This window comes from Larimichthys crocea, chromosome XV (genome assembly GCF_000972845.2).
Source record: "Larimichthys crocea isolate SSNF chromosome XV, L_crocea_2.0, whole genome shotgun sequence".
Classification (NCBI taxonomy): domain Eukaryota; kingdom Metazoa; phylum Chordata; class Actinopteri; family Sciaenidae; genus Larimichthys; species Larimichthys crocea.
In genome coordinates this window covers 10,712,357-10,733,641 of record NC_040025.1, presented here as the reverse complement: position 1 = coordinate 10,733,641, position 21,285 = coordinate 10,712,357, and the positions used below count along the sequence as shown (strand labels likewise).

General features: G+C 41.6%; 2 protein-coding genes across 5 annotated transcripts; one reads left to right on the top strand and one right to left on the bottom strand.

Moving 5' to 3' along the window:
• Positions 1–882: 882 nt before the first annotated feature.
• On the top strand, positions 883–8,518 carry rsbn1 (round spermatid basic protein 1). 2 transcript variants are annotated; one of them, XR_003463844.1, is made up of 8 exons: positions 883–1,773; positions 2,440–3,107; positions 4,086–4,223; positions 5,374–5,516; positions 5,601–5,768; positions 5,845–5,953; positions 6,039–6,689; positions 6,736–8,518. XR_003463844.1 is itself a non-coding variant. In XM_019273917.2 (7 exons), the coding sequence occupies exons 1-7, from the start codon at positions 1,209–1,211 to the stop codon at positions 6,573–6,575; spliced, it is 2,328 nt and encodes a 775-aa protein (XP_019129462.1). In that variant the 5' UTR covers positions 883–1,208; the 3' UTR covers positions 6,576–8,518. The 2 variants fall into 2 exon arrangements, 1 of the variants encoding a protein (XP_019129462.1); XM_019273917.2 differs by having other exon boundaries at positions 6,039–8,518.
• Positions 8,326–20,603, bottom strand: ptpn22 (protein tyrosine phosphatase non-receptor type 22). Of its 3 annotated transcripts, none has more exons than XM_010742949.3 (26): positions 20,258–20,603; positions 18,617–18,725; positions 18,019–18,095; positions 17,732–17,827; positions 17,499–17,537; positions 17,285–17,356; positions 17,026–17,085; positions 16,643–16,785; positions 14,240–14,306; positions 14,065–14,142; positions 13,798–13,884; positions 12,826–13,354; positions 12,650–12,736; positions 12,405–12,482; positions 11,817–11,888; positions 11,552–11,688; positions 11,215–11,242; positions 10,971–11,054; positions 10,804–10,872; positions 10,558–10,712; positions 10,437–10,464; positions 9,843–9,926; positions 9,539–9,642; positions 9,427–9,457; positions 9,276–9,335; positions 8,326–9,187 (listed from the first exon to the last, which is right to left on the bottom strand). In XM_010742949.3, exons 1-26 carry the CDS (start codon positions 20,357–20,359, stop codon positions 9,126–9,128), a joined length of 2,538 nt encoding a protein of 845 aa, XP_010741251.2. In that variant the 5' UTR covers positions 20,360–20,603; the 3' UTR covers positions 8,326–9,125. The 3 variants fall into 3 exon arrangements, with proteins under 3 accessions (XP_010741251.2, XP_027144419.1, XP_010741250.2); XM_027288618.1 differs by having other exon boundaries at positions 10,971–11,075; positions 20,258–20,602; XM_010742948.3 differs by having other exon boundaries at positions 10,971–11,063; positions 20,258–20,599.
• Between the last annotated feature and the right edge of the window lie 682 nt (positions 20,604–21,285).

Genomic DNA, 21,285 nt, shown 5'->3' with positions numbered 1-21,285 from the left:
TCGCTTCAGGACCTGTTCTCCCCTCAAGACCCTCCAGGAGGACTGTGGGAAAGATTGTGGCTGACCCCCCTCCCACCCCGGATGCAAACTTTGTTTGAGTCACCTGTCTCCTTCAGGATCAAGGCCCCTCTGATACAGACTTCCACCTCCACCCTCACAGACCCTACATGTTACATTAAGGTAAGCTCTACTGTTACACTAACACACACCTTTGCCAGCATCTTTTGGATTTTTATCTTCCTTTTGTTTTCACCTGATATTTGTCATACCCCTAAAACACCAAGGGAAATTCCTTTTATGTGAAAACCTGCTTGGCAATAAGTAAATAATAAGTTTGAATGTTGTCTCCATGTGTCAGCCCTGTGATGAACTGCTGACTTGTACGGGGTGTACCCGGCATCTCGCCCAGCAACCCCCACACACAACACGGATAAGCTGTTATGGAAAATGGATGGATATGGAAAAGTTTCAAGTTTATTCAGGTTTATTTATCAAATTCAGGGTCAACAATACAAGGGCTCGCTCAGCTCAGCATTAAAGTGTGTAACAGATAGAAATAAGCTAAAGAATACTAGAACTTTACAAAAGTTTAAATATTTTCTGTAACACACATCAATCAGCCTTTATGGGTTATTTCCAGTATATCAGCATTTTACTGATGGTGTTTTCCCACATTAGTGTGTTCTGCTTCATGTTGATGGGATTTTTTATTGAACACATGTTCATATAAAGAACAAAGACAAAACCACATTTTATAACCAAATTGACACTTTACAATGCCAGAGTTTGTCCTAAATGCAGCATATCTTTATTCTTTATTGTTTTTACGTTCACAGAAGAACAAATATAAGATAATAATATAAAAAACCAAAGCATAATAATTACATTTCTCCTCCATATTTCACATTTTAATAACAGTGCACCATGCTCGAGCACTGCCTCTCGCGGCTGTGATGAATTTAACCATGACGTCAGCTGAGCAGAAGTGAGTGCGTGCAAAGCGGCACGCGTTCAGCACGGCACGGACTACAACTCCCCTGCACCAACAAACTACATAACCCACAGGCTGCCCGTGTCACGCGTGCGCAGCACGGACAAAACGTTGCATTGAAACTACAAATCAGCGGCAGGAGGACTACAATTTTTTGCGGGCGCCTGCGCAGTAGAAAACCCCTCGGAGTCCTTTTAAATGTACCGTACGTGCAAAGATGGCAGCTCAGGTCGACCTGCTCCGTGCGAAAGTAGGAGAGGAAATCCTGAGGGAGAGTCTGGACAGGTTCATCAAAGAGAGGAAGAAGAAGAAGAAGCGGGAGCTGTCTGCGTCCGCGGAGAAAGACGCGAAGAGACTGAAGCTCCATCACCAGGACCAGGACCAGCACCGGAGCCAGGAGCCGCATCAGCTGCAGCAGAACCCGAAGCCCCACAACAACTTCAGTGCAGGTAAGCACGTCCTGCACAGCCACAAGCACCAGCACCACCAGCACCAGCACCACCACCACACCAAGAAGAATGTGCAGCCAGCTCTGCAGCCTCCTCCTCCGCGGAAGGTGCCGGCCGAGCGGCTGCAGCTGCAGCAGAAGAAGCGAGCGCTGCCCGCGGAGCCACCTGCGCTCTTCACGTTCACGCCTCTCAAAGGGGTCAAGGCCAAGCCCCAGGATTTCAAGCCCCAGGATTTCAAGCCCCAGGATTTCAAGGAGAAAGACCCGAAACTGAAGCTGAAGAAGGAGAACACCGAGGCCAACGTGAAACACGCCGAGCTGAACAAAAAGAAGGGTGAGTTTTTTTTATTTATTATAGTAAGCATAATTATGCAAAAAAAAAAGGAATGAAATGCAGTTTAAATCTCTGATAAGTTGCAGGATGTTCACAAGTTTCACTCACTATAATTTAATTTAATCTGTGACATGATGCAAAATCAGGTTAATCTGGAGGCATGTGCTCCAAAAAAACTGTAGTGTAAATGATTTGAGGGTGTATGACAGGAGATATGTTTGGCAGCTCCTGTACAATAATATTGTGAGCGTGGGTTGCATTTCTGTATGAATCACCACTGTACTTATTTATTTATTTATCTGTTTAAGGACAAGTGTGCATCTTAAACCTACAACTCAAACTTCAGCATTTCTGGTCAAATCCAGACACTTGTTCTCAAACTTCTTCTGCCTCCTTCAGAAGAACAACAAAAGTTCATGCACCGCACAATCTTTTTGTCAGTCATTGCAGGAAACGGATCCAAGTTGAATTTTAATAAAAATGAAACTTGTTGTGTGTTTATATCCCCTTCATAAATCAGATTCATCCAGCTTGTCGTTCCATATTTTCATGGTGAAAATGATGATGCCCTAGATGATGATTTAAAGAATTCTGCATTGTTTTAGGTAAATCAGAGATCAATGTCTTTAAATGTCCTCTGACTGTTATCTATTCCTGTACCTGTAGAGCCAAGGCCCCACAATGAAAATGTCAAGTCTCTAACACTGGAGGAATATCTCCTGAAGAAGAAAAAGAAGAAGAAGAAGCACCGTGAGGACGAGCACAGCGCCAAGAAGATCCGATACATGCGCAACAAAGCAGTTCAGACTGTCTGTGCAGGACTTGGAGCGGATCTCACGCTGCCAGTTTGCCCCGATACGTCTCTGCCTGGCACCGTGAAGCACGAAACCAATCGGCAGCCTGCCAGAGAAACTGTCGACAACCACCAACCCTACCTCCACGCTCTCAAGCTGGGACACGTCCCCTTCCTCTCCCACCAAGACCACTACATCCGCAGCTCCTGCCTCCAGACGGGCACCTGGTACGGACGCTTCATGCACGAGGAACGGCAAGCCAACGGCGGTGGATTAGTCCTGCATGCCTATGCCGACGAGCTGGCCTGTCTCAGCCCGGCTCAGATGGAGTGCTTTGCCCAGGAGTTTCTGGAGTTGGCCTTCGCTGAGAAGCCCAGAGGTGCAGCCTCATATGCCTTGACAGTGGTGCACAGCGCAGCCTCCTACCTACCTGACTTCCTGGACTACTTTGCCTTCAACTTCCCCAACACACCGGTCAAAATGGAGATACTGGGCAAGAAAGACATTGAGACCACCACTATTGCCAACTTTCACTCTCAGGTATGTGCATGCTCATCGAAATCCTGCTCTATTAACACAACCAAGTTCACAGGACATCATCATCATGATGCTTATTAGGATACAGAATGGTGTGTCCTCATGTTGCATTAAACTTTGTTGTGGCATCTCAGGGTTGTAGTCTGTTATAATCAGATGTTATGTTGTAATGTGAGAGGGAAGGTGCATGCACTTACACTTACCAGAGTAAAATCTTGGTTTCTTTCTACTCCTGGTTTAATTTTAATTATAAAACAAATAAAAGAAACTACTTTTTTTTTTTTTAAACGGTGTATGTAGGTTTCAAAAAAACAATTTGCAGACTGTTGCGTGTTCAGGACATAAAAATGGGTCATAACTGTAGAAAGACGCAGCAAATTGACGCCCCCAGGCCAAGCCACAGTCATGAATGAGCTCTGCTACGTGTTTATCACCCAGCAGTTGATTCAGTCCAGAGTACACCGTTGTTTACTCTAAGAATCTGTGCTGATGCCAAGTCTTAGAGCGCTTTAATGGAGTCACTTTTTATTCCATGACGATTAAGGATTATACTTCCTCTGCCTGCGTGAGAAAGATGGCAGAGACGGAGGGAAAGAATGAGCCAGCGTGTCTGCGTGTAGGACGCAGAACACTCGGCTGTTTTTTTGTTTATTCAGGGAAAATAAAAACCCAGTTTGATCATTTCAACACTGAGAGCTGAGGGGGATAATGATTGCTCTGAAACGCTTCGTTGCATCCACTGCGCTTTACTGACTCAGCGCCGTACATACGACTGCAGACTCACATATGATAATCACATAGCAGGATAATAACCGTATGCAGATTTATGTCGCCTCAGAGCCACATCTGTAAAAAAAGAAATCTAAATGTAATAGCCTGTGGTTTCTCTGGCGCACACAAGCATGTAAAGAACCCATCAGTGTAACTGTGTACATTCAAATTAGCACTGAGGCCTGATAGACTGTATTTCTTCTCTCTTAGGTGAGCCGGACTTACTGTTCAGGAACGTACCGGTCCGGACCCATGAGGCAGATCAGCTTGGTTGGAGCTGTGGATGAGGAAGTTGGAGACTATTTCCCAGAGTTCCTAGACATGCTGGAGGAGTCACCGTTTCTCAAGGTCAGAGGAAGATTTGTTTTTTTTGTATCATCCTTATTAATAGTCTAAGGACAAAATTTGTACTCTAGATCACTGGTTCCTCTGTAGCAGAAGCCAAATCCTCACAGGGCGTTGTGAGACTTTTAAAGGGTTAAAGAAAATGTTTGAAACACGTGGTTACGTACTGCAAAGCCCCTCACTTTCACCCTCTTCTTCCATGCGTCAAGGAGAAACCGCAGTGGAGGCAAAACGTGAATCTATCTAGAGTCAGTGTTTAGTCTGTCCCACGTGTCTGTAGATACGCATGTGTGATATTCCACTTCTGTCCTCTAAATCCGACACACTGGACCTCTCTTTAAGATCTAAGCCAAAACATTAACTGTGTAAAAAAGGAGGCCGATTAATTATGTATGATTGTTAAAAAAAATAAAAACTACATAAGAGGAAAATGAGTTCAGCTTATTCAAATTGCTCGTTTTTACAGCAGTTACTGCGTTCACTATTTAGGTTAACTGCACAGTTTATCATTTTCCCTCTCCTGCCTTCCTTATGCGTTTGAATATGATATGAAATATCCAGAAAATATTAAATTACATTGCATTTAGCAGACGCTTTTATCCAAAGCGACTTACAGAGGAGGACATAAGCTGACAAAGGTGTAAAGGAGCACAGAGTAGTTGTTAGTTTTGTTAGTTTCGTTAGGCAGGGAAGCATTCTTGAAAGAGAAAGGTTTTTACAAATATGTCAATTTGCTCAACAATAGAACAGGGGTCCCTTCAGGAATAATGCTTTTATTAAAGTTTTTATAACGTCAGCTCTGATAAAGCTTTGTGTTAGTGACCCAAACCACTGCAGCCACAGCAGGAACATTATGTCTTTGCTCCGACTGCCAGAAATGCATCCATAATCTGTGCACCCTCCTGTAGACCTCAGGCAAGAATCACTTCATATGCGAAAAACAGTATAAATCTCTCAGGAAGCTCATTACCAAGTACAAGCACCACACTCCATAACAGCTCAATTGTTAATGCATAGTTAGAGCCATAACATCTGTTCAGTCTCTTGTATTTTTCATAAAGAATGTGTAAACACAAACCAAATCACACACAATATTATTCAGAGGCATTATGTGGTTGGTGTTTCACGGGTTTGTGAATGTCTGTGCCCACAGATGACCTTACCGTGGGGAAGCCTCTCCAGCCTGAAGCTGGACTGTCGCTCTCAGAGTGACGACGGGCCCATCATGTGGGTGCGACCCGGAGAACAGATGGTTCCCACCGCCGACATGCCCAAGTCGCCCTTCAAAAGACGCAGGTACAACCTCAGCATGCACGGGAAATGACGGAACACATATTCATGTGATTAGTCTTTTGCTCACCTCCAATCCTTTTTGTGTAGGTCCATGAACGAGATCAAGAATCTACACTACCTGCCCAGGGCCAGTGAGCCCAGAGAGGTTCTGTTTGAGGACCGGACGAAGGCGCATGCCGACCACGTAGGGCAGAGTTTTGACTGGCAGAGCACTGCTGCTGTGGGCGTACTGAAGGCTGTGCACTTCGGAGAATGGTGACTCTCTTTATTCTTTTCAGAAGTCGGGTTCATAATGTGATGAGGAAGGAGTGTTAACTGTGATCTGTTGCAGGAATAATCGGCCTCGGATAACCAAAGATGTGGTGTGTTTCCAAGCCGGGGACTTCAATGAAGTTGTCCAAAGTCTGCAGCTGGATCTGTACGAGCCCCCAGTGTCTCAGGTGAGAAGTGGACAAAGCCGTTGATTGACTGGTAGTCTATGCTGATGAAACTTTAACCATGCAACCATGCGTATCGTCCTTGCAGTGTGTCCAGTGGGTGGACGATGCGAAGCTCAACCAGCTGAGGAGAGAAGGCATCCGCTACGTCCGCGTCCAGCTCTGTGACGACGACATTTACTTCATCCCGAGAAACGTCATCCACCAGTTTAAGACGGTGTCCGCAGTCTCCAGCCTGGCCTGGCACATCCGTCTCAAACAGTACCATCCAGAAGAGAAGGTGAAGGAGGAGGAGCAGCGGCCAAACGATCTCAGCCCCACCTCGGGCCGGGTCTCGTTTTCCTCTCCCGCCAGACCTGACGCCACCGTGACCCCCTGTGCACGACCACAGGGAGACAACACCCAAGGCGGGGTGGCAAAGACTGAGGAACCAGAGTTCCAGAGGCCAGCAACGCCACCAAAGGAGCCTCAGCCAGCCCCTCCACAGCCCACCAAATCTGCTCACTCGCCCTCAAAATACCAGAATCCCCACCTTTCTCTGGAGCCAGTCCACCCCGGATGTACACCCTCGAAAGAGCAAACCCTTCCAAAAGGTCTCGGCCACACTGCGGAGTTCCCAAAATGACCTTACTCCCCCCTGCTCACCCTCACTGCCTCTCTTTCTGCCCACTGTGGGAGGAGAGGATCTGTGTCAATCAGGAATCCTTTCAACTTAAATTATTCTTCACGTTTTTTTTTGTTTTTTTTTTAATCTTTAAATATTAAAATGTCCCGTTTTGTTTTAGTTTTTTGGGACATTTTTATTTGATAGCACTTAAACGCTCTACTGTTTCATTCAAAAGGTGTGTAAACATGTAAAGAACTTATTATTATAAAACATTATTTTAAAAGTTGCCACACTTACTGGAGGAAAATTGAAATTTCCGCTTAGCTTGTTTTTTTTTTTCTTGCAGAATTATTTCATGGAAGATGGAAATCTGTGGACTGTTTACATACTTTAATATCTGATTATTCTGGAAGCATGATACTGACATTATACTGTCTTATTCGTTTCAATGACAGAGGCTTATAGACTAAGATGTTGAATCATAAAGCTCGCACACATTGAATCTGCGGTACAGCACATATTTCCTGCAGTGGTCCCAGCCAGTAGACGTTGGATGATTTAAAATGAGGAGGCTTTCGTTTTAAAAAGAAATTAATTTTAATTTTTTAAAATTTCTGTCTGAGACTTAGGGGGCTTCTAATTATCTAATTAAACTACTACATAAAACTTCTTTGCCGGCTTTATAAGTTGCAGCTTGCGCAATTCTTTATTTAAATGCCATTTTATATACGCACGCTCTTTTTTTCTTACTGTTGATAACTGTTTTTGATATTTTATTTATTTTCTTAAGAATGCACTTAAGAACACAGGTTTATAACCGGTGATGGATATTTAAAGATTATTAATCTAATCACGGGAACGCCTCCAAGTGACGAAGGAATCACGGCTATTGCGTCTAGCAATAATTGTCTGAATCTTTTTGAATCTTCAGGTGTTGGGAGTATGTCTTCAGCCTCCGCTGTGTAAATATTATGTTGTTTTTAGCTGGGAATATGTGAATGCTGTCCGTGCACTCAAGTCATTTTTTGTTTTGTTTTTCCATTTGAATGAAATTCATCCACACCGTTTAGTTTTAGCCGGTAACGTCACTGGGGTTGATTAGGGCAGGTTCGTAGAGGGTCACTGTGGTTGCGTCCACGTCCACTGTGTTCTGGGTGTAACTGTGTGGATTTCTACTGCAGATGCCTGATTGTGTTTTTCTGTAATAATCCAAGACTGAACTGCTCTGCAATGGAAGTGAATTTCACTTTTTTCCGTCCTAAAATATCTTTCAACATCTGACAGACGATGCGGTTTCTTTATCTTATCTGAATCTCCACAGTGGTCTTCTGAGGGCAGTCTGCAAACGAAATGAGGATGTGATACTGCCTATGTCTTAGTGCCTTGTACTGTATCTGGTAAGCCTTTTTTTTTTAAACTGCGAGGTTTGTGTGTTGGTTTGTTGCATGTCACCTGGAAGCAAAACATTTTCTTTATCATGGTGTTGTTGGTATCATTCATACTAGATCCAGGAAGCAGGATGATTATTTCTGTTTGTCAGAATCACGTCTGTTATAGGGTCTTGACTTACTAGCTCAATGTATAAATAAATGGACAGTTATAAAACTGTCACATCAGCCTTTTGTCATACTTGCTGTGATGCTCTGCGTTTTTAGAACTGTTGATGTTTGTACTAAGGCGATTGTCAGTTTCCTGACACAGAAGGGATCTGAATACGATTCAGTCTTGTTAAGTAGAAGAAGACAAAAAAAAACAATGCGAATGCATAGACTTTCTATATTTTTTAATAAATAATTCTGTGTGTAACCATTGTATGTAACAAAATTTAAATGTCGCATCAGATGCATATTCGATATGTTTTACATTCCTTTTTTTAAAAATATCCTTTTCAACAAGTTGCTGCTTTTCAAATCCTTTAAAAATCTGACACACACACACACACACACACACACACACACACACACACACACACACACACACACACAGTACCCTGAATTATGATAAGCCTTTCGCCTTTTATAAGAAAAAGTGATGAACTAGATGCAGAGTTATACCCGTTGGCATTTTCATGCCAGAAGCACACAGACATGCACGTACATAATTAGATATATATATATTCCTTTTAACACCAAGTTTAACAGCATCGCATCGCACATGAGGTGTAAAACTTTTCGCTGCAGACTTCTCACTTACATTACATTACATTACATTACATTACATTACATTACATTACATTGCATTTAGCAGACTTCCTCAAGCAAAAACATTCTAGAGGCTGACCTTTTTAAATTATTAAGTCACTGGTCCGAGCGGCTCTGCATGTTGTTCAATGTGGCACTTTATCAGTATTTATAAGAATCTTTGGTTGATTTCTAAAAAGTATGAATTGCATCAGGGCTGATAGCAAGGCACTTCCTGCTCTCTGCTGAGGGTGCTACTGTGCTGTGCGAGACAGAGAAGAGGCCTTCCGTGTTTTTCAGGTCCGCAGTATTTGATCTTCCACGATATCTTCAAGAGACACTCATGGTCTTCAGGTTCTTTGTTGATGTTCGGAGAGTGGCGGCTGCCTCAAACCCAGGTCTCTGGGTAACTCCTGGGTCCTTTTGGTTTACTGAAACGGTTCCCAAATCCTGTGGAAGATGAAGATAATGTCATAAAAAGGCGAATGTAATAATGTGTTAATGATACGTTAATGTTGGAAGTGGACAACAGGCTTACCAAATCTGAACACTGATGATGAGGCACCGACTGATGGAGGTGGCGGAGGGGCAGTTTTCGCTGGGAATATAATTTTTTAGACATGTTATTTTTAATTTTTTCATAGACATCAGTGGATTTATTGATCTTAGATTAGAATGAAATCACTTACGTTTTTGTTTGTGTCTGAAAAACTTCAAACTCTGGACGAAGGAGACAAAAGCACAGATTTAATCGGCCGCACCTTCACAAATTTACCTTCAGATGTGCAGCTCTCGTCGTACCTTTGTTCTAGACATGCCCTTCTCGCTGCTTTTGTCTGATTTGTTTCCTGATGTCTCGATGTTCAGAGAGGACCTGTGGTTCAGATCAGCATGTCCCACTTGTGCTGATAAACACAGAAAACCAACAGGGAATTAAAACAACTGCACCCGAGTCAAGCCCGTGTTTTCTACATAAAGGCTTCGTGCAAAATGATGAAGCATAAAGATGAGCTATACGTTTTTGTACATGTTGTACACACGTCTATTAATAATGTGTGAGGCTACTGTGTAGTGTGCAGCCCTGTTGTTGTCTGAAGCTACTCACCACTTCCTCCTTCAGCCACGACCGCAGGAGGTGAGGGGAGCTGCCGAGCTGCAGTGAGGGGCTCTGCAGTAGAAACAAAAAGTGCTACCCCAGATAGAGGCACAAACATTTAGATTAATTATGAAATAATTCTGTTTTTTGTTTTTAAACCAATCAAGCTTTCAATGCCACCCAGTGGTGAAAATAGGTACTTCTAATTACACATTTTTATATATCCAACAACATCAGTCGACTGACAACACAGTCAACATTATTGTCAACAAAGCCAGTGAATTAATCCTATGAAAAATTCTCTTTCTGTGTTGTCTAAGAGGTATTAAAAATACATGACTGAGCAGTGATGTGATGAAAATAAGCATGGATTTTAAAATTAAAAATGAAAATCTTCCTGCTCCTCACGAGTCCAACAGATGCACTATCACTTTCACATTCATTTTGAAGACTTAAATCTGAGGAATGAATAAGGTTGGGTTCAGTCAGGGCTGGAGGGAAGTCAGAAAGTATTAAGTAATGGACAAGCATGTTGTTGGTTTTGGTCTTTTCAGGAAATAGGAAGGAAGTAATCTTCATTCATGAAATGATAAGGTAGCTCACCGGGTCTTGAACCTTTGGCTCGAACACTCTAGGGTGGAAACATATCATGTCAGTCACTAAACGGAAAAGTCACTCAATATGAGTCAATGTCACTCTTGTGTTCTCATTTCACAGTCGTTACCTTGCTCCTGCTCTTTACAACGTCAAGGAAGCTCCTGGGCTGAGAGGTGCCATCCCACTCAGATGACAGGCCCACCCTTGATGAGTGCTGCCTTGTTGTTGTTGTTGTTGTTGTTGTTTCTAAAGGCTGCGGGCTGAGGCTTGTTTTTTCGGGAACTGTTGGGAAAAAGAGAACTTGGCTCGGCTTGGTGCTTCCTCATGAGTTCATCTGTGTGTGTGTGTGTTTAAAAGCAGGTGATGCACTCACCCTCTTCTGTGGCCAGGATGAAGGACTCTCGGGTTCTGTCAGGCAGGGGAGGGGTGTCGCTCTCCTCAGCTGCACGACCGGAGAAAATCAACAGCGACTTGATTTAACACGTTTGTGAAGTTTCCATTTGGAGATGATGGTTCAGTTTTATCATTCAGTGAGCTTACTTTGAGCAGTGAGCAGTGGAGGAGCCAGAGGTGGACAGAAAGGCTGGAGGTTTGAAGTTGTACTTAGTCCAAGATCAGGATGTGCTACTGGTGCTAAAGATCCCACAAGAAAATACAATATTATTAATATACTATTAAATAATCACACATTGTAATTTCATAATAACGAGCAGATAATGTGATATTAGAGTCTATTTAAATTTAAATTGTTTTTAAAAAGGCACATTTATATCAAACATATTACCTGTAAAGGTCATTTTGGCTTTCAGACTCTACAAGAAAGAAGATGTTGCTGTTACATAACTGCTCTCACTGTCTGATATGAACAAAGCAACAATAGTAATAATAATCAGAATCAGAATTAATTTTATTCGCTATGCAAACACAGAATTTACTGTGGCAGGATTGAGCACACACAGAACATATATGGAAAAGAAAAGATAAACTAGTATAGAAGTAAAAATAAAATAAGGGGTATAAAAATGAAGAAGTATACAGAAGTTTTGCTGAGTACGTGCACAAATACTATCAAGGTTACAGGAAGTCACACATGTCAGCCACTGAGGGGGTTTTATTCTTACCTTACTCCTCACCCAAGCTTTTGTTTCGCTGTGAGACGCAGCGGCGGCTGGCTTTGAGTCACCCGACCATTCTGAAGACGTTCCTATTCTGTTCAGATCCACCGCAGGCGTGACCTCTAACTTCTGCTCCACGGGAGCTGAAAGGCAAACAACGCCGATCGACCTTATTATGACGCATTTGTTTATTTTTTTTAATTAATTAAATTAATTATTATTATTATTATTAATATTTTTAAAATATTAATCGTGATATCATGAAGAGCACCTTGATCGACAGCCAGCTCAAACGATTCTGGAGTTCTCTCTGGGAGCGGTGGGACGGGTGAGGGGGGACTGCCTGCGAATGTGGAAATAAGCATCTGTAATAGTAAATTCAATTCCTTTTGTTTCATTCACTAGAGACGCACAACCTCCCCCCTTCTTCACACAGGACACCGGCTCCTTTTGTCTTTGTAAATTGTGATGCCTAGACTCAACCTTGCACCTAAATACAAGATCCTGCAGGATACTCCAGGTGTAAAGCAACGGACAGACAGACAGAAGGAGCCTTCCTGAAGGGGTGTCTCCTTGAGCAGACAAAGGGATGTGAAAGGAGTCGCCCCTCAGGTATAAATATCCAGGTGTCCCCATATTCGGGGTCTTTCCTCCACGTTTGACCGCTCGCGTGTTGAACTGACCTTTTCTTTGCAAAGAAAATAAAAACCTTGTCGGCCGGCAGAAGACTCTATTTCATTCTTCACCAGCAGCAGAAAATTTCCACAACACATCCTAGTTTGATATGGATATTGGATAGCACAAGGGAATCTAAGTATTTAAAAGTTTCAGATATTTTTTTCTCTCGTTTTTTTCTCACCTCCCAACTCCCTGACAGCCTCGGCAGCAGCATTAGGTGGAATGGTGAGCATTACCCTTTCACACAGATCTGGAATCTCTGTATAAAGAAAATGAAAACATGTTATGTCATACGTATATCCTCGAAGTTTTAGTAGCAAATTAAATGTTTTAATATAATTGGAGGATCAGAGACTGTGAAATGGGAATGTTTACAATAAACCTAAGTTTGTATTCCAAACGTTCATCTGCACTGACAGAACTAACCTTCATCCACAGCCAGTACGTAGGATTCAGGGGTTCGCTGAGGTAGGGGAGGAGGTACCTCCTCATCTATATGGATTTCAACAGTACCTACAAAATACCTATCGGTTAATACAAATATATCTGCAGAATTTCTCAGTTACTTTAATAGTAACACATCCACAAATGCACCCATTTACCTGAGACAGGAGAGTTAGGCTCCAGTGGCTGGTTAGAGCTAACTGTCCATTGTTTGTCGTCTCTCACAGGGTCCACTGGTGCCTCCTCTGATGACGGGGATGACAATGGAGTGTCAAAGTAGGGGTCTTCCACCAAGTGACAAATGACCGCTACCACGGCCGGTGGAGGCTTCGGTGGTGGTATGTCATTACTCTCCTGTATCGCCTCTTCTACTGCAGGGGCTCTCTGGCTGGCTCGCACCGGTTTGGGCGAGGCCCTGGGTTCTTTTTGCGTGTCGTGGGTGGTGGCGAAAGCCTCGGGAACGGTCTGGAGCAGGTGCCATTGTTGCTGTTGCTGCCTCAGCTTGTCCTTGGCTCCCGGGGCGTTGAGATTTTCTGAAGCGGGGGGTAAGGGTGCGTGGCATTGTGCTAAAGCTGCTCTTTCCTCGTCCAGCAGTTTCTGGAGCTGTGGCAGCAGTTCCAACTCTTCGCTCAGGTCGATGAGATCGCTTTCAGTGTCAGGTGCGATAGTAGATGGGACCATTGTCACCTGGCCAGTTTAACAGAAGGAGAGTGAGTCACAATAGCTTTTGAAAGATGAAGAAAATTTACAGTATTATACAAAATTATAAAGACCCGAAGAAAACTCAGTGCTTCCAACTTCAAATCACCTCTGTTTGAAACGTGCTAATAAAACTGCTTTGTGTTGCATTGCAACTAAACAAATCACTGGTATAGTATGAGCGTTTGTAGTCTGAGTGTAGTACTTCATAGTCATAGTACATCTTTGAACAACCCAGTCTGATTATTTTCCACTCAGGTCACATGACTGCATTCTATATTAATGTAACTGAAACCACAGCCTGCCACAGCTGCTGCTTCTGCTCCTGGTTATTACGGTTGTGCGTGTCAGTTGCTGTTGGTTGACCACATATTTCTATATCTATTGTTTATGTGTTCTCAGTCACAGGGGAGTGGTTCCTGGTAACTCACCACATTTCTGCCGGTCTGTGCGTCCATGGACTGCAGGTATCTCTCAAATAGTAACCTGATGGTTCTGTAGACCAGCTCGTATTGTTCCTGAGGTTAAACAACAAAAACCTGCTCTGTTAGGTGACATAGCCCCGGGGCGCGAATCATCAAAATATCTCTGATAGAAAGAAGCACCTGACATGAATAATTGGCCTGAATTGTGGTTCTGCTTGTTGAAATATTTGTTACGTGTGATGCTTTGTTCACAGAAGAGGAAACAGTAAATACCTTGGTTTGAACCACCGAAGGCCTCTGGGTTCTCATGTTTTGAACCAAGTCAAAGATACTGAAATTTGGAGTGATCATCTGAAAAAACAAGCACACACACGCGTCAGCACAGAACAGCTTTACTGTTTTTAAATGTAAATAATGTGAAGGAGGTACTGATGCAGGAATATCTCACCTGTTTCTTCAGGAGGTTCCAGGTATAATCGATCACACACAGGGCTCCTGTTCGCCCGCAGCCGGCACTAAAATAACAGCAGTTATTAGTTAATAAGTAGCAGCTTAATGACATTTTAATAAGATTAGTCAAATAATTATCAGGAGTTGGTAACCATTATACTTCATTTCCCAAACCGCACCCATCCCGTACTCTAAGCACATTTAAACACATGTCAAAAGTCATTTCCAGCTCTTAATTTAACCATCTTAAAAAGGTTTATTTCAGTCGACTTTCAAATTCTGAAATCAATAAATAAATAAAATAATAAATAAGTATGTTTAAAGCTTTGAGTTTTATAATAATATCGTACAACCGTCCTCAAAATAGCACCCCTGAGAGTATAGTATAGTGTTATCAATAAACCTTTTGGTTTTTTTATTATTAGTTTTTATTAATACAATCTCAGACAGCAGCTGATTCGACTCAGTGGTAAATCTTGAGGCTGCAGTTAGTGGTAGGTTTGTCAATTGTGGTATTATTTATGATATTTTTTTTGCACACACAGAATCATATTTTGCATCGGAAACAGCTGTCTAGTCGCGCTATCACTCAGACGTAGGGTGCCAGCACGCTGTGTAGGTCGGATCTGCCACTGACTCAACATTCCACTTCTGACACATCATACTCGGTGTGGGTATGTCATGGCATGGCATGCTTTCATATCTCTTTTTTCCACAGTATTTTTTATATATTTGCTAATGTATCAGTTAGTCATAAATATATATATGTATGCTTAACATGAATTTTCAGGCAACATTTAAAAAACTTTACATTACATGTCCTTAACTTTCATATAGTGCATATTAATGTGACTAATTTAAATGTTTTGTATGTTCACAGCCAACTCAGTCTTTATGCGTCAGCCTACAATTTCTGCTTTAAACTTACTCAACGCTGTATTTTCTAAGGAAACTCATTTTCTTTGTTGTTAAGATGACACATTGAACAAACGTCTCCTTTTCCATCACGCAGCCTTACTCGCTTATCTTCAGAAATCTAACGCACCACAGCCCAGCTGAACTGAGTTTAACTGAGTATAAGATTCAGTTAAACAGTAGATGTGGGCTTTTTAAATAAGTCAAAGGTTTAAGTGCTGGAAAAAACTGAGGGGAAATACACACACATACACTTTTAAAAACTGTTGGGTTGTTGTCTACCCACTTACACACGCTTCCTGTTTCAAAGCTAACATTGTAAGGCTTGAAGTAGGGGACATATACATGCTGCCCACAGGAAATACAATCAAAACCAAAAGTGCAATTCTTCAGTGTGATCACATCTTGCCTTATCGTTAAAGCTCATCTAATAATAATTATAATCTTAACAAGGACTTCTTATAAGGTTTAATTTAACAAATTAAACAATTTCAATTTTAAACTACCCTAAAACAAGGTTTAAAAAAAGATGAAGAATGATAAAGCTAAGCATGAATAATGTTTTTCGAGGAACTTCATGTAAGTCAAATATTCGTGTGCAGGCTGTTAAGTCTCAGTGTTAAGTCTGGAGGTGCTAAATTCACATTCAGAGCCTTGCAATAGAATTGTTAAACATATTCGAAAGGTGACAGGCAGCCATTGATAGATGTTACCATAATCTCTGTAAACAGATATCTGTGTCAACATTATGGTTATGCTGTCATTTATCGGCTTTGATTGTTCACTGATTACTTAGATAAAGCAGTCAAGATGAGAAAAGGCCAAAGCATGATACAATCTCTTTGCATTAGAAAGCCTACGGTATGACCATGGAGGTCTGACTTTGATATATTTCTTAGGTTTTAAAAATGTGGTCTTAGTGACACAGTATGCTTTTGTAAATTTAATCATAATCTGCAAAAACCCAAGCTGTTAAGCTGGAAAGTTTGTTTTTCACTGATTCAGCCCAAATAACTACAGTTTTTTGGTCAGAAGTTAAAATACTCAGTCAAACAATTTAGATCACTGGGGTCATTGGGCACTAGAGAAAAATGCAACTTCGTTATATAATTTGGCTTAGTGAAAGCATGTACAGTGAGAATAGTGGACCAAACATAAAGCCCTGTGGAACACCATAAAGAATATGATGACTTTTTCAAAAATCTATCTTCCAAATGAGGCGTAGAACCTTTCTAGGAATGCCAACTAAATGTTTTTATGAATCTATCAGTACTTCATTATCAATTTGTGTCAAATCAAGGAGGACTAGTATAGAACACAGCACCAGCATCAGAGGTCTTAAAAGATTTTTACTTCTTATGGGTGTTATTATCACTCACAAAGGTATTTGATTGTTTATATACTGCATACAGGCTGAAACAGACCTAAAATCATTTATCATAGATGGATTAAGATTTCAGAATTAAGTACCATAAAGAATCCTAACCTGCAGTGGATGCAAATGGGCACGTCATCATGGGCTTGATAGGAACGCATCTCGTACAACATTTCCAAAATGGGAGGGATGGAGTCTGGCACGCCGTGATCTGGCCAGTTGACATAATGCAGCTGTTGCAAAGTTCGGCTAGACTGGAAACAAAATAAAAGCACATTTACGGACTGTTTTCTGTTCGTCTATGTCACTGTGCAACCTGAGAATTTACATAAATGTCATTATTTTTGTAGATGTTACCACATTAGTTTCAGTATTTCAAAAACTGCTTTGGGTCTTTGTTTCAGTTAACAACATGTCAGCTGATAATATCTTGCTTGCCTCAGGAGAATTACCCCCACAGTTATTCTCACAGTCAGAGTATAAACACTGCTTACGTTGTGATAAGTCACCCGTAATGTCCTTGTCAGATAATCTCCTTTAGGTTCCTCAGAATCCTGTAAAAGGAAAAAAAGCCAAGAGTGCATATTTAAACTTATAACATACTAATGCTGCTTTAAAAAAAAGGTAACAGAGATAAAGTGTTACATGACACAGGTGCTGTGTGAAGATAGCGTCAAGCTCGTATGTCAGCATATGTTGTGGAACTTCTGGGAACCAGCCAAAGTAGGAAGTGCAACTTATACAAATACTCACACAGTAAACTGTAAAAGGCTCACAAACAAATGGCTGCTCTTGTTTCAGGGGCCAGTAGCGCTCACACTTTTTCTACAGAAGAAGAAAATAAAGCACGGTATTGTTTTTATATTGCACACAGCAAAAAAATACATCTGCATATACAACAATAAACAGAAGGTAACCTGACACGACACAAAATATGCAACACAGAAGAAGAAAAATGTTACTGTACCTTTCCCATCTCAAATTCTCGACAGGCCATCACTACGACCTAAGAACAAACAAGACAATTAAAAGAATTACAGGGAATCGAAATATAACATTACTATATTTATACTTTATGTGTGGGTGGGGGAGTTGAAAATAGTTTTTTTTTACCACTGAAGCACGCTAATACTTATTTTTAGATCAACATTATGTGTCGAAACACCTTGTTGTGTCCACAGATGACAAGCCGGGTCATACCTTTATGTTGTACTCCCAAAGCATCCTCAAGAAATCCAGTACTGTGTGAGGCAGAGGACCCTGAGTGGCAATGTAGGCCCTGGAACCGGACACTCCCTGAGGATTAACAATAGCTTTATAGTCAAGAGTCAGAGGATGTTAGAGACATTTTTCAAAAAAACACAATTTGTTGCACAAATAAATGACACAATAAGTACATAAACGTATTTTTCATGAACTTGTTTTAACAATTTTTACAATTTATCTGAATAAAAACAATCCTCTTTACAAGGACGCTGTTGATCTACCTTGATGAAACTGGCGTTGATGTAGTCTGTGTCATTTTTAGTCGTGGTGAGAGTGAGCTTCACTCTGCTATGGTCAACTGAAACGAGACAGTATGCAATTAAAATATAAACGTAACACAACTGCGGAGTTATTGACTGTGGTGTACCATTTCATATTCTAAATACAGAGAATTGCATAATTCGATTTAAATAGAATATATTTGTATTTCTTGATACCAGATGAACATATTCCGCATTGTCAAATGAGAATAAATATAAGAAAATAATGTATTTTTACAAAATAAACCATATAAACCTTTTTAGCACACATTGCATAATTCCAGATCATCATACACATAAAGGAATTTTACAGAAATTATCTGCAAAAATCTTTTTCTAAATGTCACGCAACCTATATAACTGTACGGCACGTAATTCTTGAATCGACTTTTATTATATTTATTGTCAGCATTAACATATCAGAGATGCATGGAAGTCAAAAAGTCATAGTTTTTAGTCACATCTTATGTATTTATTTTAACCGCCGTGATGCAGAGCTGTATTTATTTTCTATAAATGACAAACCGAAATTCTCACATCTGCCTCGAGCAAAGCTTACATGGAACGATGTCCTTGTATCGGTTCTTCTTGATGTTATCCTGCTTTTCTGCGGTCTTGGTGGGGAAGGTCTTGTCAGTGCGGTACTTAGTTGACTGACTTTTCAGTCTCTGAAAAACACAGAATGAATTTAACCCCTCCACATTTATAAAAACGTTATATTCCATTGTGTTGAGACTTGTGTTAGAGAGGTTAAGTTGATGGTGCTGCTGCTGTATTAGACTCTCTTACATGATTAAATGTTTGTTGCAAATGTGAATTTAATAATTTAATTTTCTTTTGAGGGCATACTGTAGTATGATGTTTAGGATTTATTCCCCAAAAATGTAGTTGTAAGCTGATATATTACTCCCTGACAGAACGTGACAGGTGCAAATAGGAGAAGACGGTTTCTCTAATGGAATATAGTAACTGTCACATGACGCCTTGGCTTATGTTGAGGTCACATATGCAGGAAATGGTCGAGTACACGGTAAACACACCTAAATTGGATTTATTCAATACTTACTTGGCAAAACCAACATTTTGGTGATTCAAGGTCAAAGATAACTCAACTGTGTTTATCACCATCTTACTGCTGTGACACAATCTATGATTTGTGTTGTATTGTATGAAGTATTTCTGTCGCTTTCTTTGTGGTATTTTAATGGTTGTTCAGTCCTAACAAGTGCGTCGGGGAAAAGAGAGAGCAAATGTCAGGCAGAGTACACGTGACTAACAGTTGCACGATGGTTATATATGGTGAGTTTTTATGTGATTCAAGTCCAGATGACCAGAATCTATGACTCACTTTATTAGTAAGTGACACGCTGTCTTACAAACTGAGATGATCTGCATCCGGAACTTACAGTACAGACATTTTTCTGAGAAGGTCTGACACTCAGATTTAAGTCATGGGCATGTCCACACTTACAGGACTTGTTAAGACACACTGGCCTTTTTGTTCAGAGGCCACTTCTCGCGGTTCTCGCAGTCTGCTGAAGGCCTCGCAGTCCATCTGCGCTGCTAACACCACAGAGTGCTTTTTGTTCACAGAGGAAGTGATGCAACAGACCCCTTCCTCTGGAGTGATCGGGGAGGTGGCAGCATGACAGCAGACGGGCAGCATGTGAAGCTCACCGTGCTGTCCTCGGGCTCTGGCATGTCACCATGGCAGCAGCCCACGGATGACATCACCCCGGGGGCTTTTTCTTTGAACATTTTACTTGAGTGTGAATGTAAATCTGCTGCTCCATGCATACAAGACTGATACATGATAAAAGAAGTGAATAATCTTTGCCAGTTGTTAGATATTATCATGCATTTGCCTATGGGGCTTCCTTGTTCAGGCGACTTCAGTGACAAGCATCTGTGCAAAGAGGAAGCACAAAAGTGGCGTTTGAGGCATTGTCACAATAGCGACGTGTTACTTCCCCCGAACAAAATGTCTTTTTGTGAAAATGTGGAAGACGGTAAAGTCTAAACTTTCCCTCTGATTGTGCTCAACTGTCTGTCCATTCTGTAAAAACAACCTCACAAAGTTTTGACATTTGTCTCTGATGATGTGATGATAAAAGCCACAGGAGAAATGAGTCTGCCATGCGGAGGCTTCATCCACATACAACCCACAACAGTGCTCGAACAAAAGAAACACTTGACTCACTGCGAACTCCCCAGCAATGCCATTTGTTGCCTCCTTGTCCACAGCCTCCTGTCTCTCCAGCTGGGTTAGGAAGTTCCTCAGTACCCAGGTTTGATGCTCCATGGCTGGCTGTACAATACACTGCCTGGGAAAGGGGCACCTTTCACAGGCATGTCAACACAGAGGTCCTCGTCCACAGGTCATCGGATTGGGTTCAGGGCGGTGGCACTTGTATTGCTGCTACACAGAGCACTTCTCTATTGCAGCTCTGACATCAAGGAACTATTGTGAGGGAACGTGTGAACTGTCTTAGAGGAAGAAAGAGTGAGCGAACAGGTTCTGTGGTCAGATTAAAAACATTGCCGCGCCCCCTGGGTGTCTCTAACTGGGTCCTAAAGTCACCCGGGTGTTTGATTGCATGAGACAATGAGGAGGGAAACACCCACAAACAGAGAAGGACACATATTTATGAATATAAACATGCATGAACAGCTGTTCCTACCTATCTGAGTCTGAGTGCAGTGCAGGCAGTCTAGCCTGTTGGACGACATTCAGGACACAAGAGGAGTGGAGGAGGGATGTGGGTATGGATGGAGGCAGAGGTAGAAGGAGGGGTGAAGAGATAGGGTGTCTGAGAATCCAGAAAATCCTGATGCTCTGAGCCAGCAGTGAGCAGCAACTCACTCAACTTTCTCGGTCTTATTTATGCCTACTGTATGTCTTCAGTACTGTTTTTTGGCGGGTGGGTAAAAACCACATCACAGCACTGACTGTGCCATTTCTCGTAAACCAGTTTCTAATTTACTTTAAACAGAAATTAGAGGAACTCTCTTTCGGGGAACTATGGGCATCAAGTCAGACACACAAGACTTCCCTAACTTGACTGTTTAACAAGAACATGACTAAAGGTAGTGAAACATAAGGCTATCCTAAATAATAACATGAAAATACCTGTGTCAAGGTAATGAGGAAAACATACTGAGAACAGGTTAATCAGAGAAGCTTACGTGCAGTTTGTGTGAGGAGGAGGAGGAGGAGGAGGAGGAGGA

What these genes read in the sequence shown, in the direction of transcription:
- rsbn1 (XM_019273917.2), top strand. Translation starts at nt 1,209, where the DNA reads ATGGCAGCTCAGGTCGACCTGCTCCGTGCGAAAGTAGGAGAGGAAATC. An exon ending in TCGCCCTTCAAAAGACGCAG is followed by an intron (nt 5,517 to 5,600) that starts GTACAACCTCAG and finishes CTTTTTGTGTAG; the next exon opens with GTCCATGAACGAGATCAAGA. An exon ending in ACGAGCCCCCAGTGTCTCAG is followed by an intron (nt 5,954 to 6,038) that starts GTGAGAAGTGGA and finishes TCGTCCTTGCAG; the next exon opens with TGTGTCCAGTGGGTGGACGA.
- ptpn22 (XM_027288618.1), bottom strand. Translation starts at nt 20,359, where the DNA reads ATGGAGCATCAAACCTGGGTACTGAGGAACTTCCTAACCCAGCTGGAG. An exon ending in TCAACGCCAGTTTCATCAAG is followed by an intron (nt 17,828 to 18,018) that starts GTAGATCAACAG and finishes GTTAATCCTCAG; the next exon opens with GGAGTGTCCGGTTCCAGGGC. An exon ending in AGGGCATGTCTAGAACAAAG is followed by an intron (nt 9,458 to 9,538) that starts GTACGACGAGAG and finishes TCCTTCGTCCAG; the next exon opens with AGTTTGAAGTTTTTCAGACA.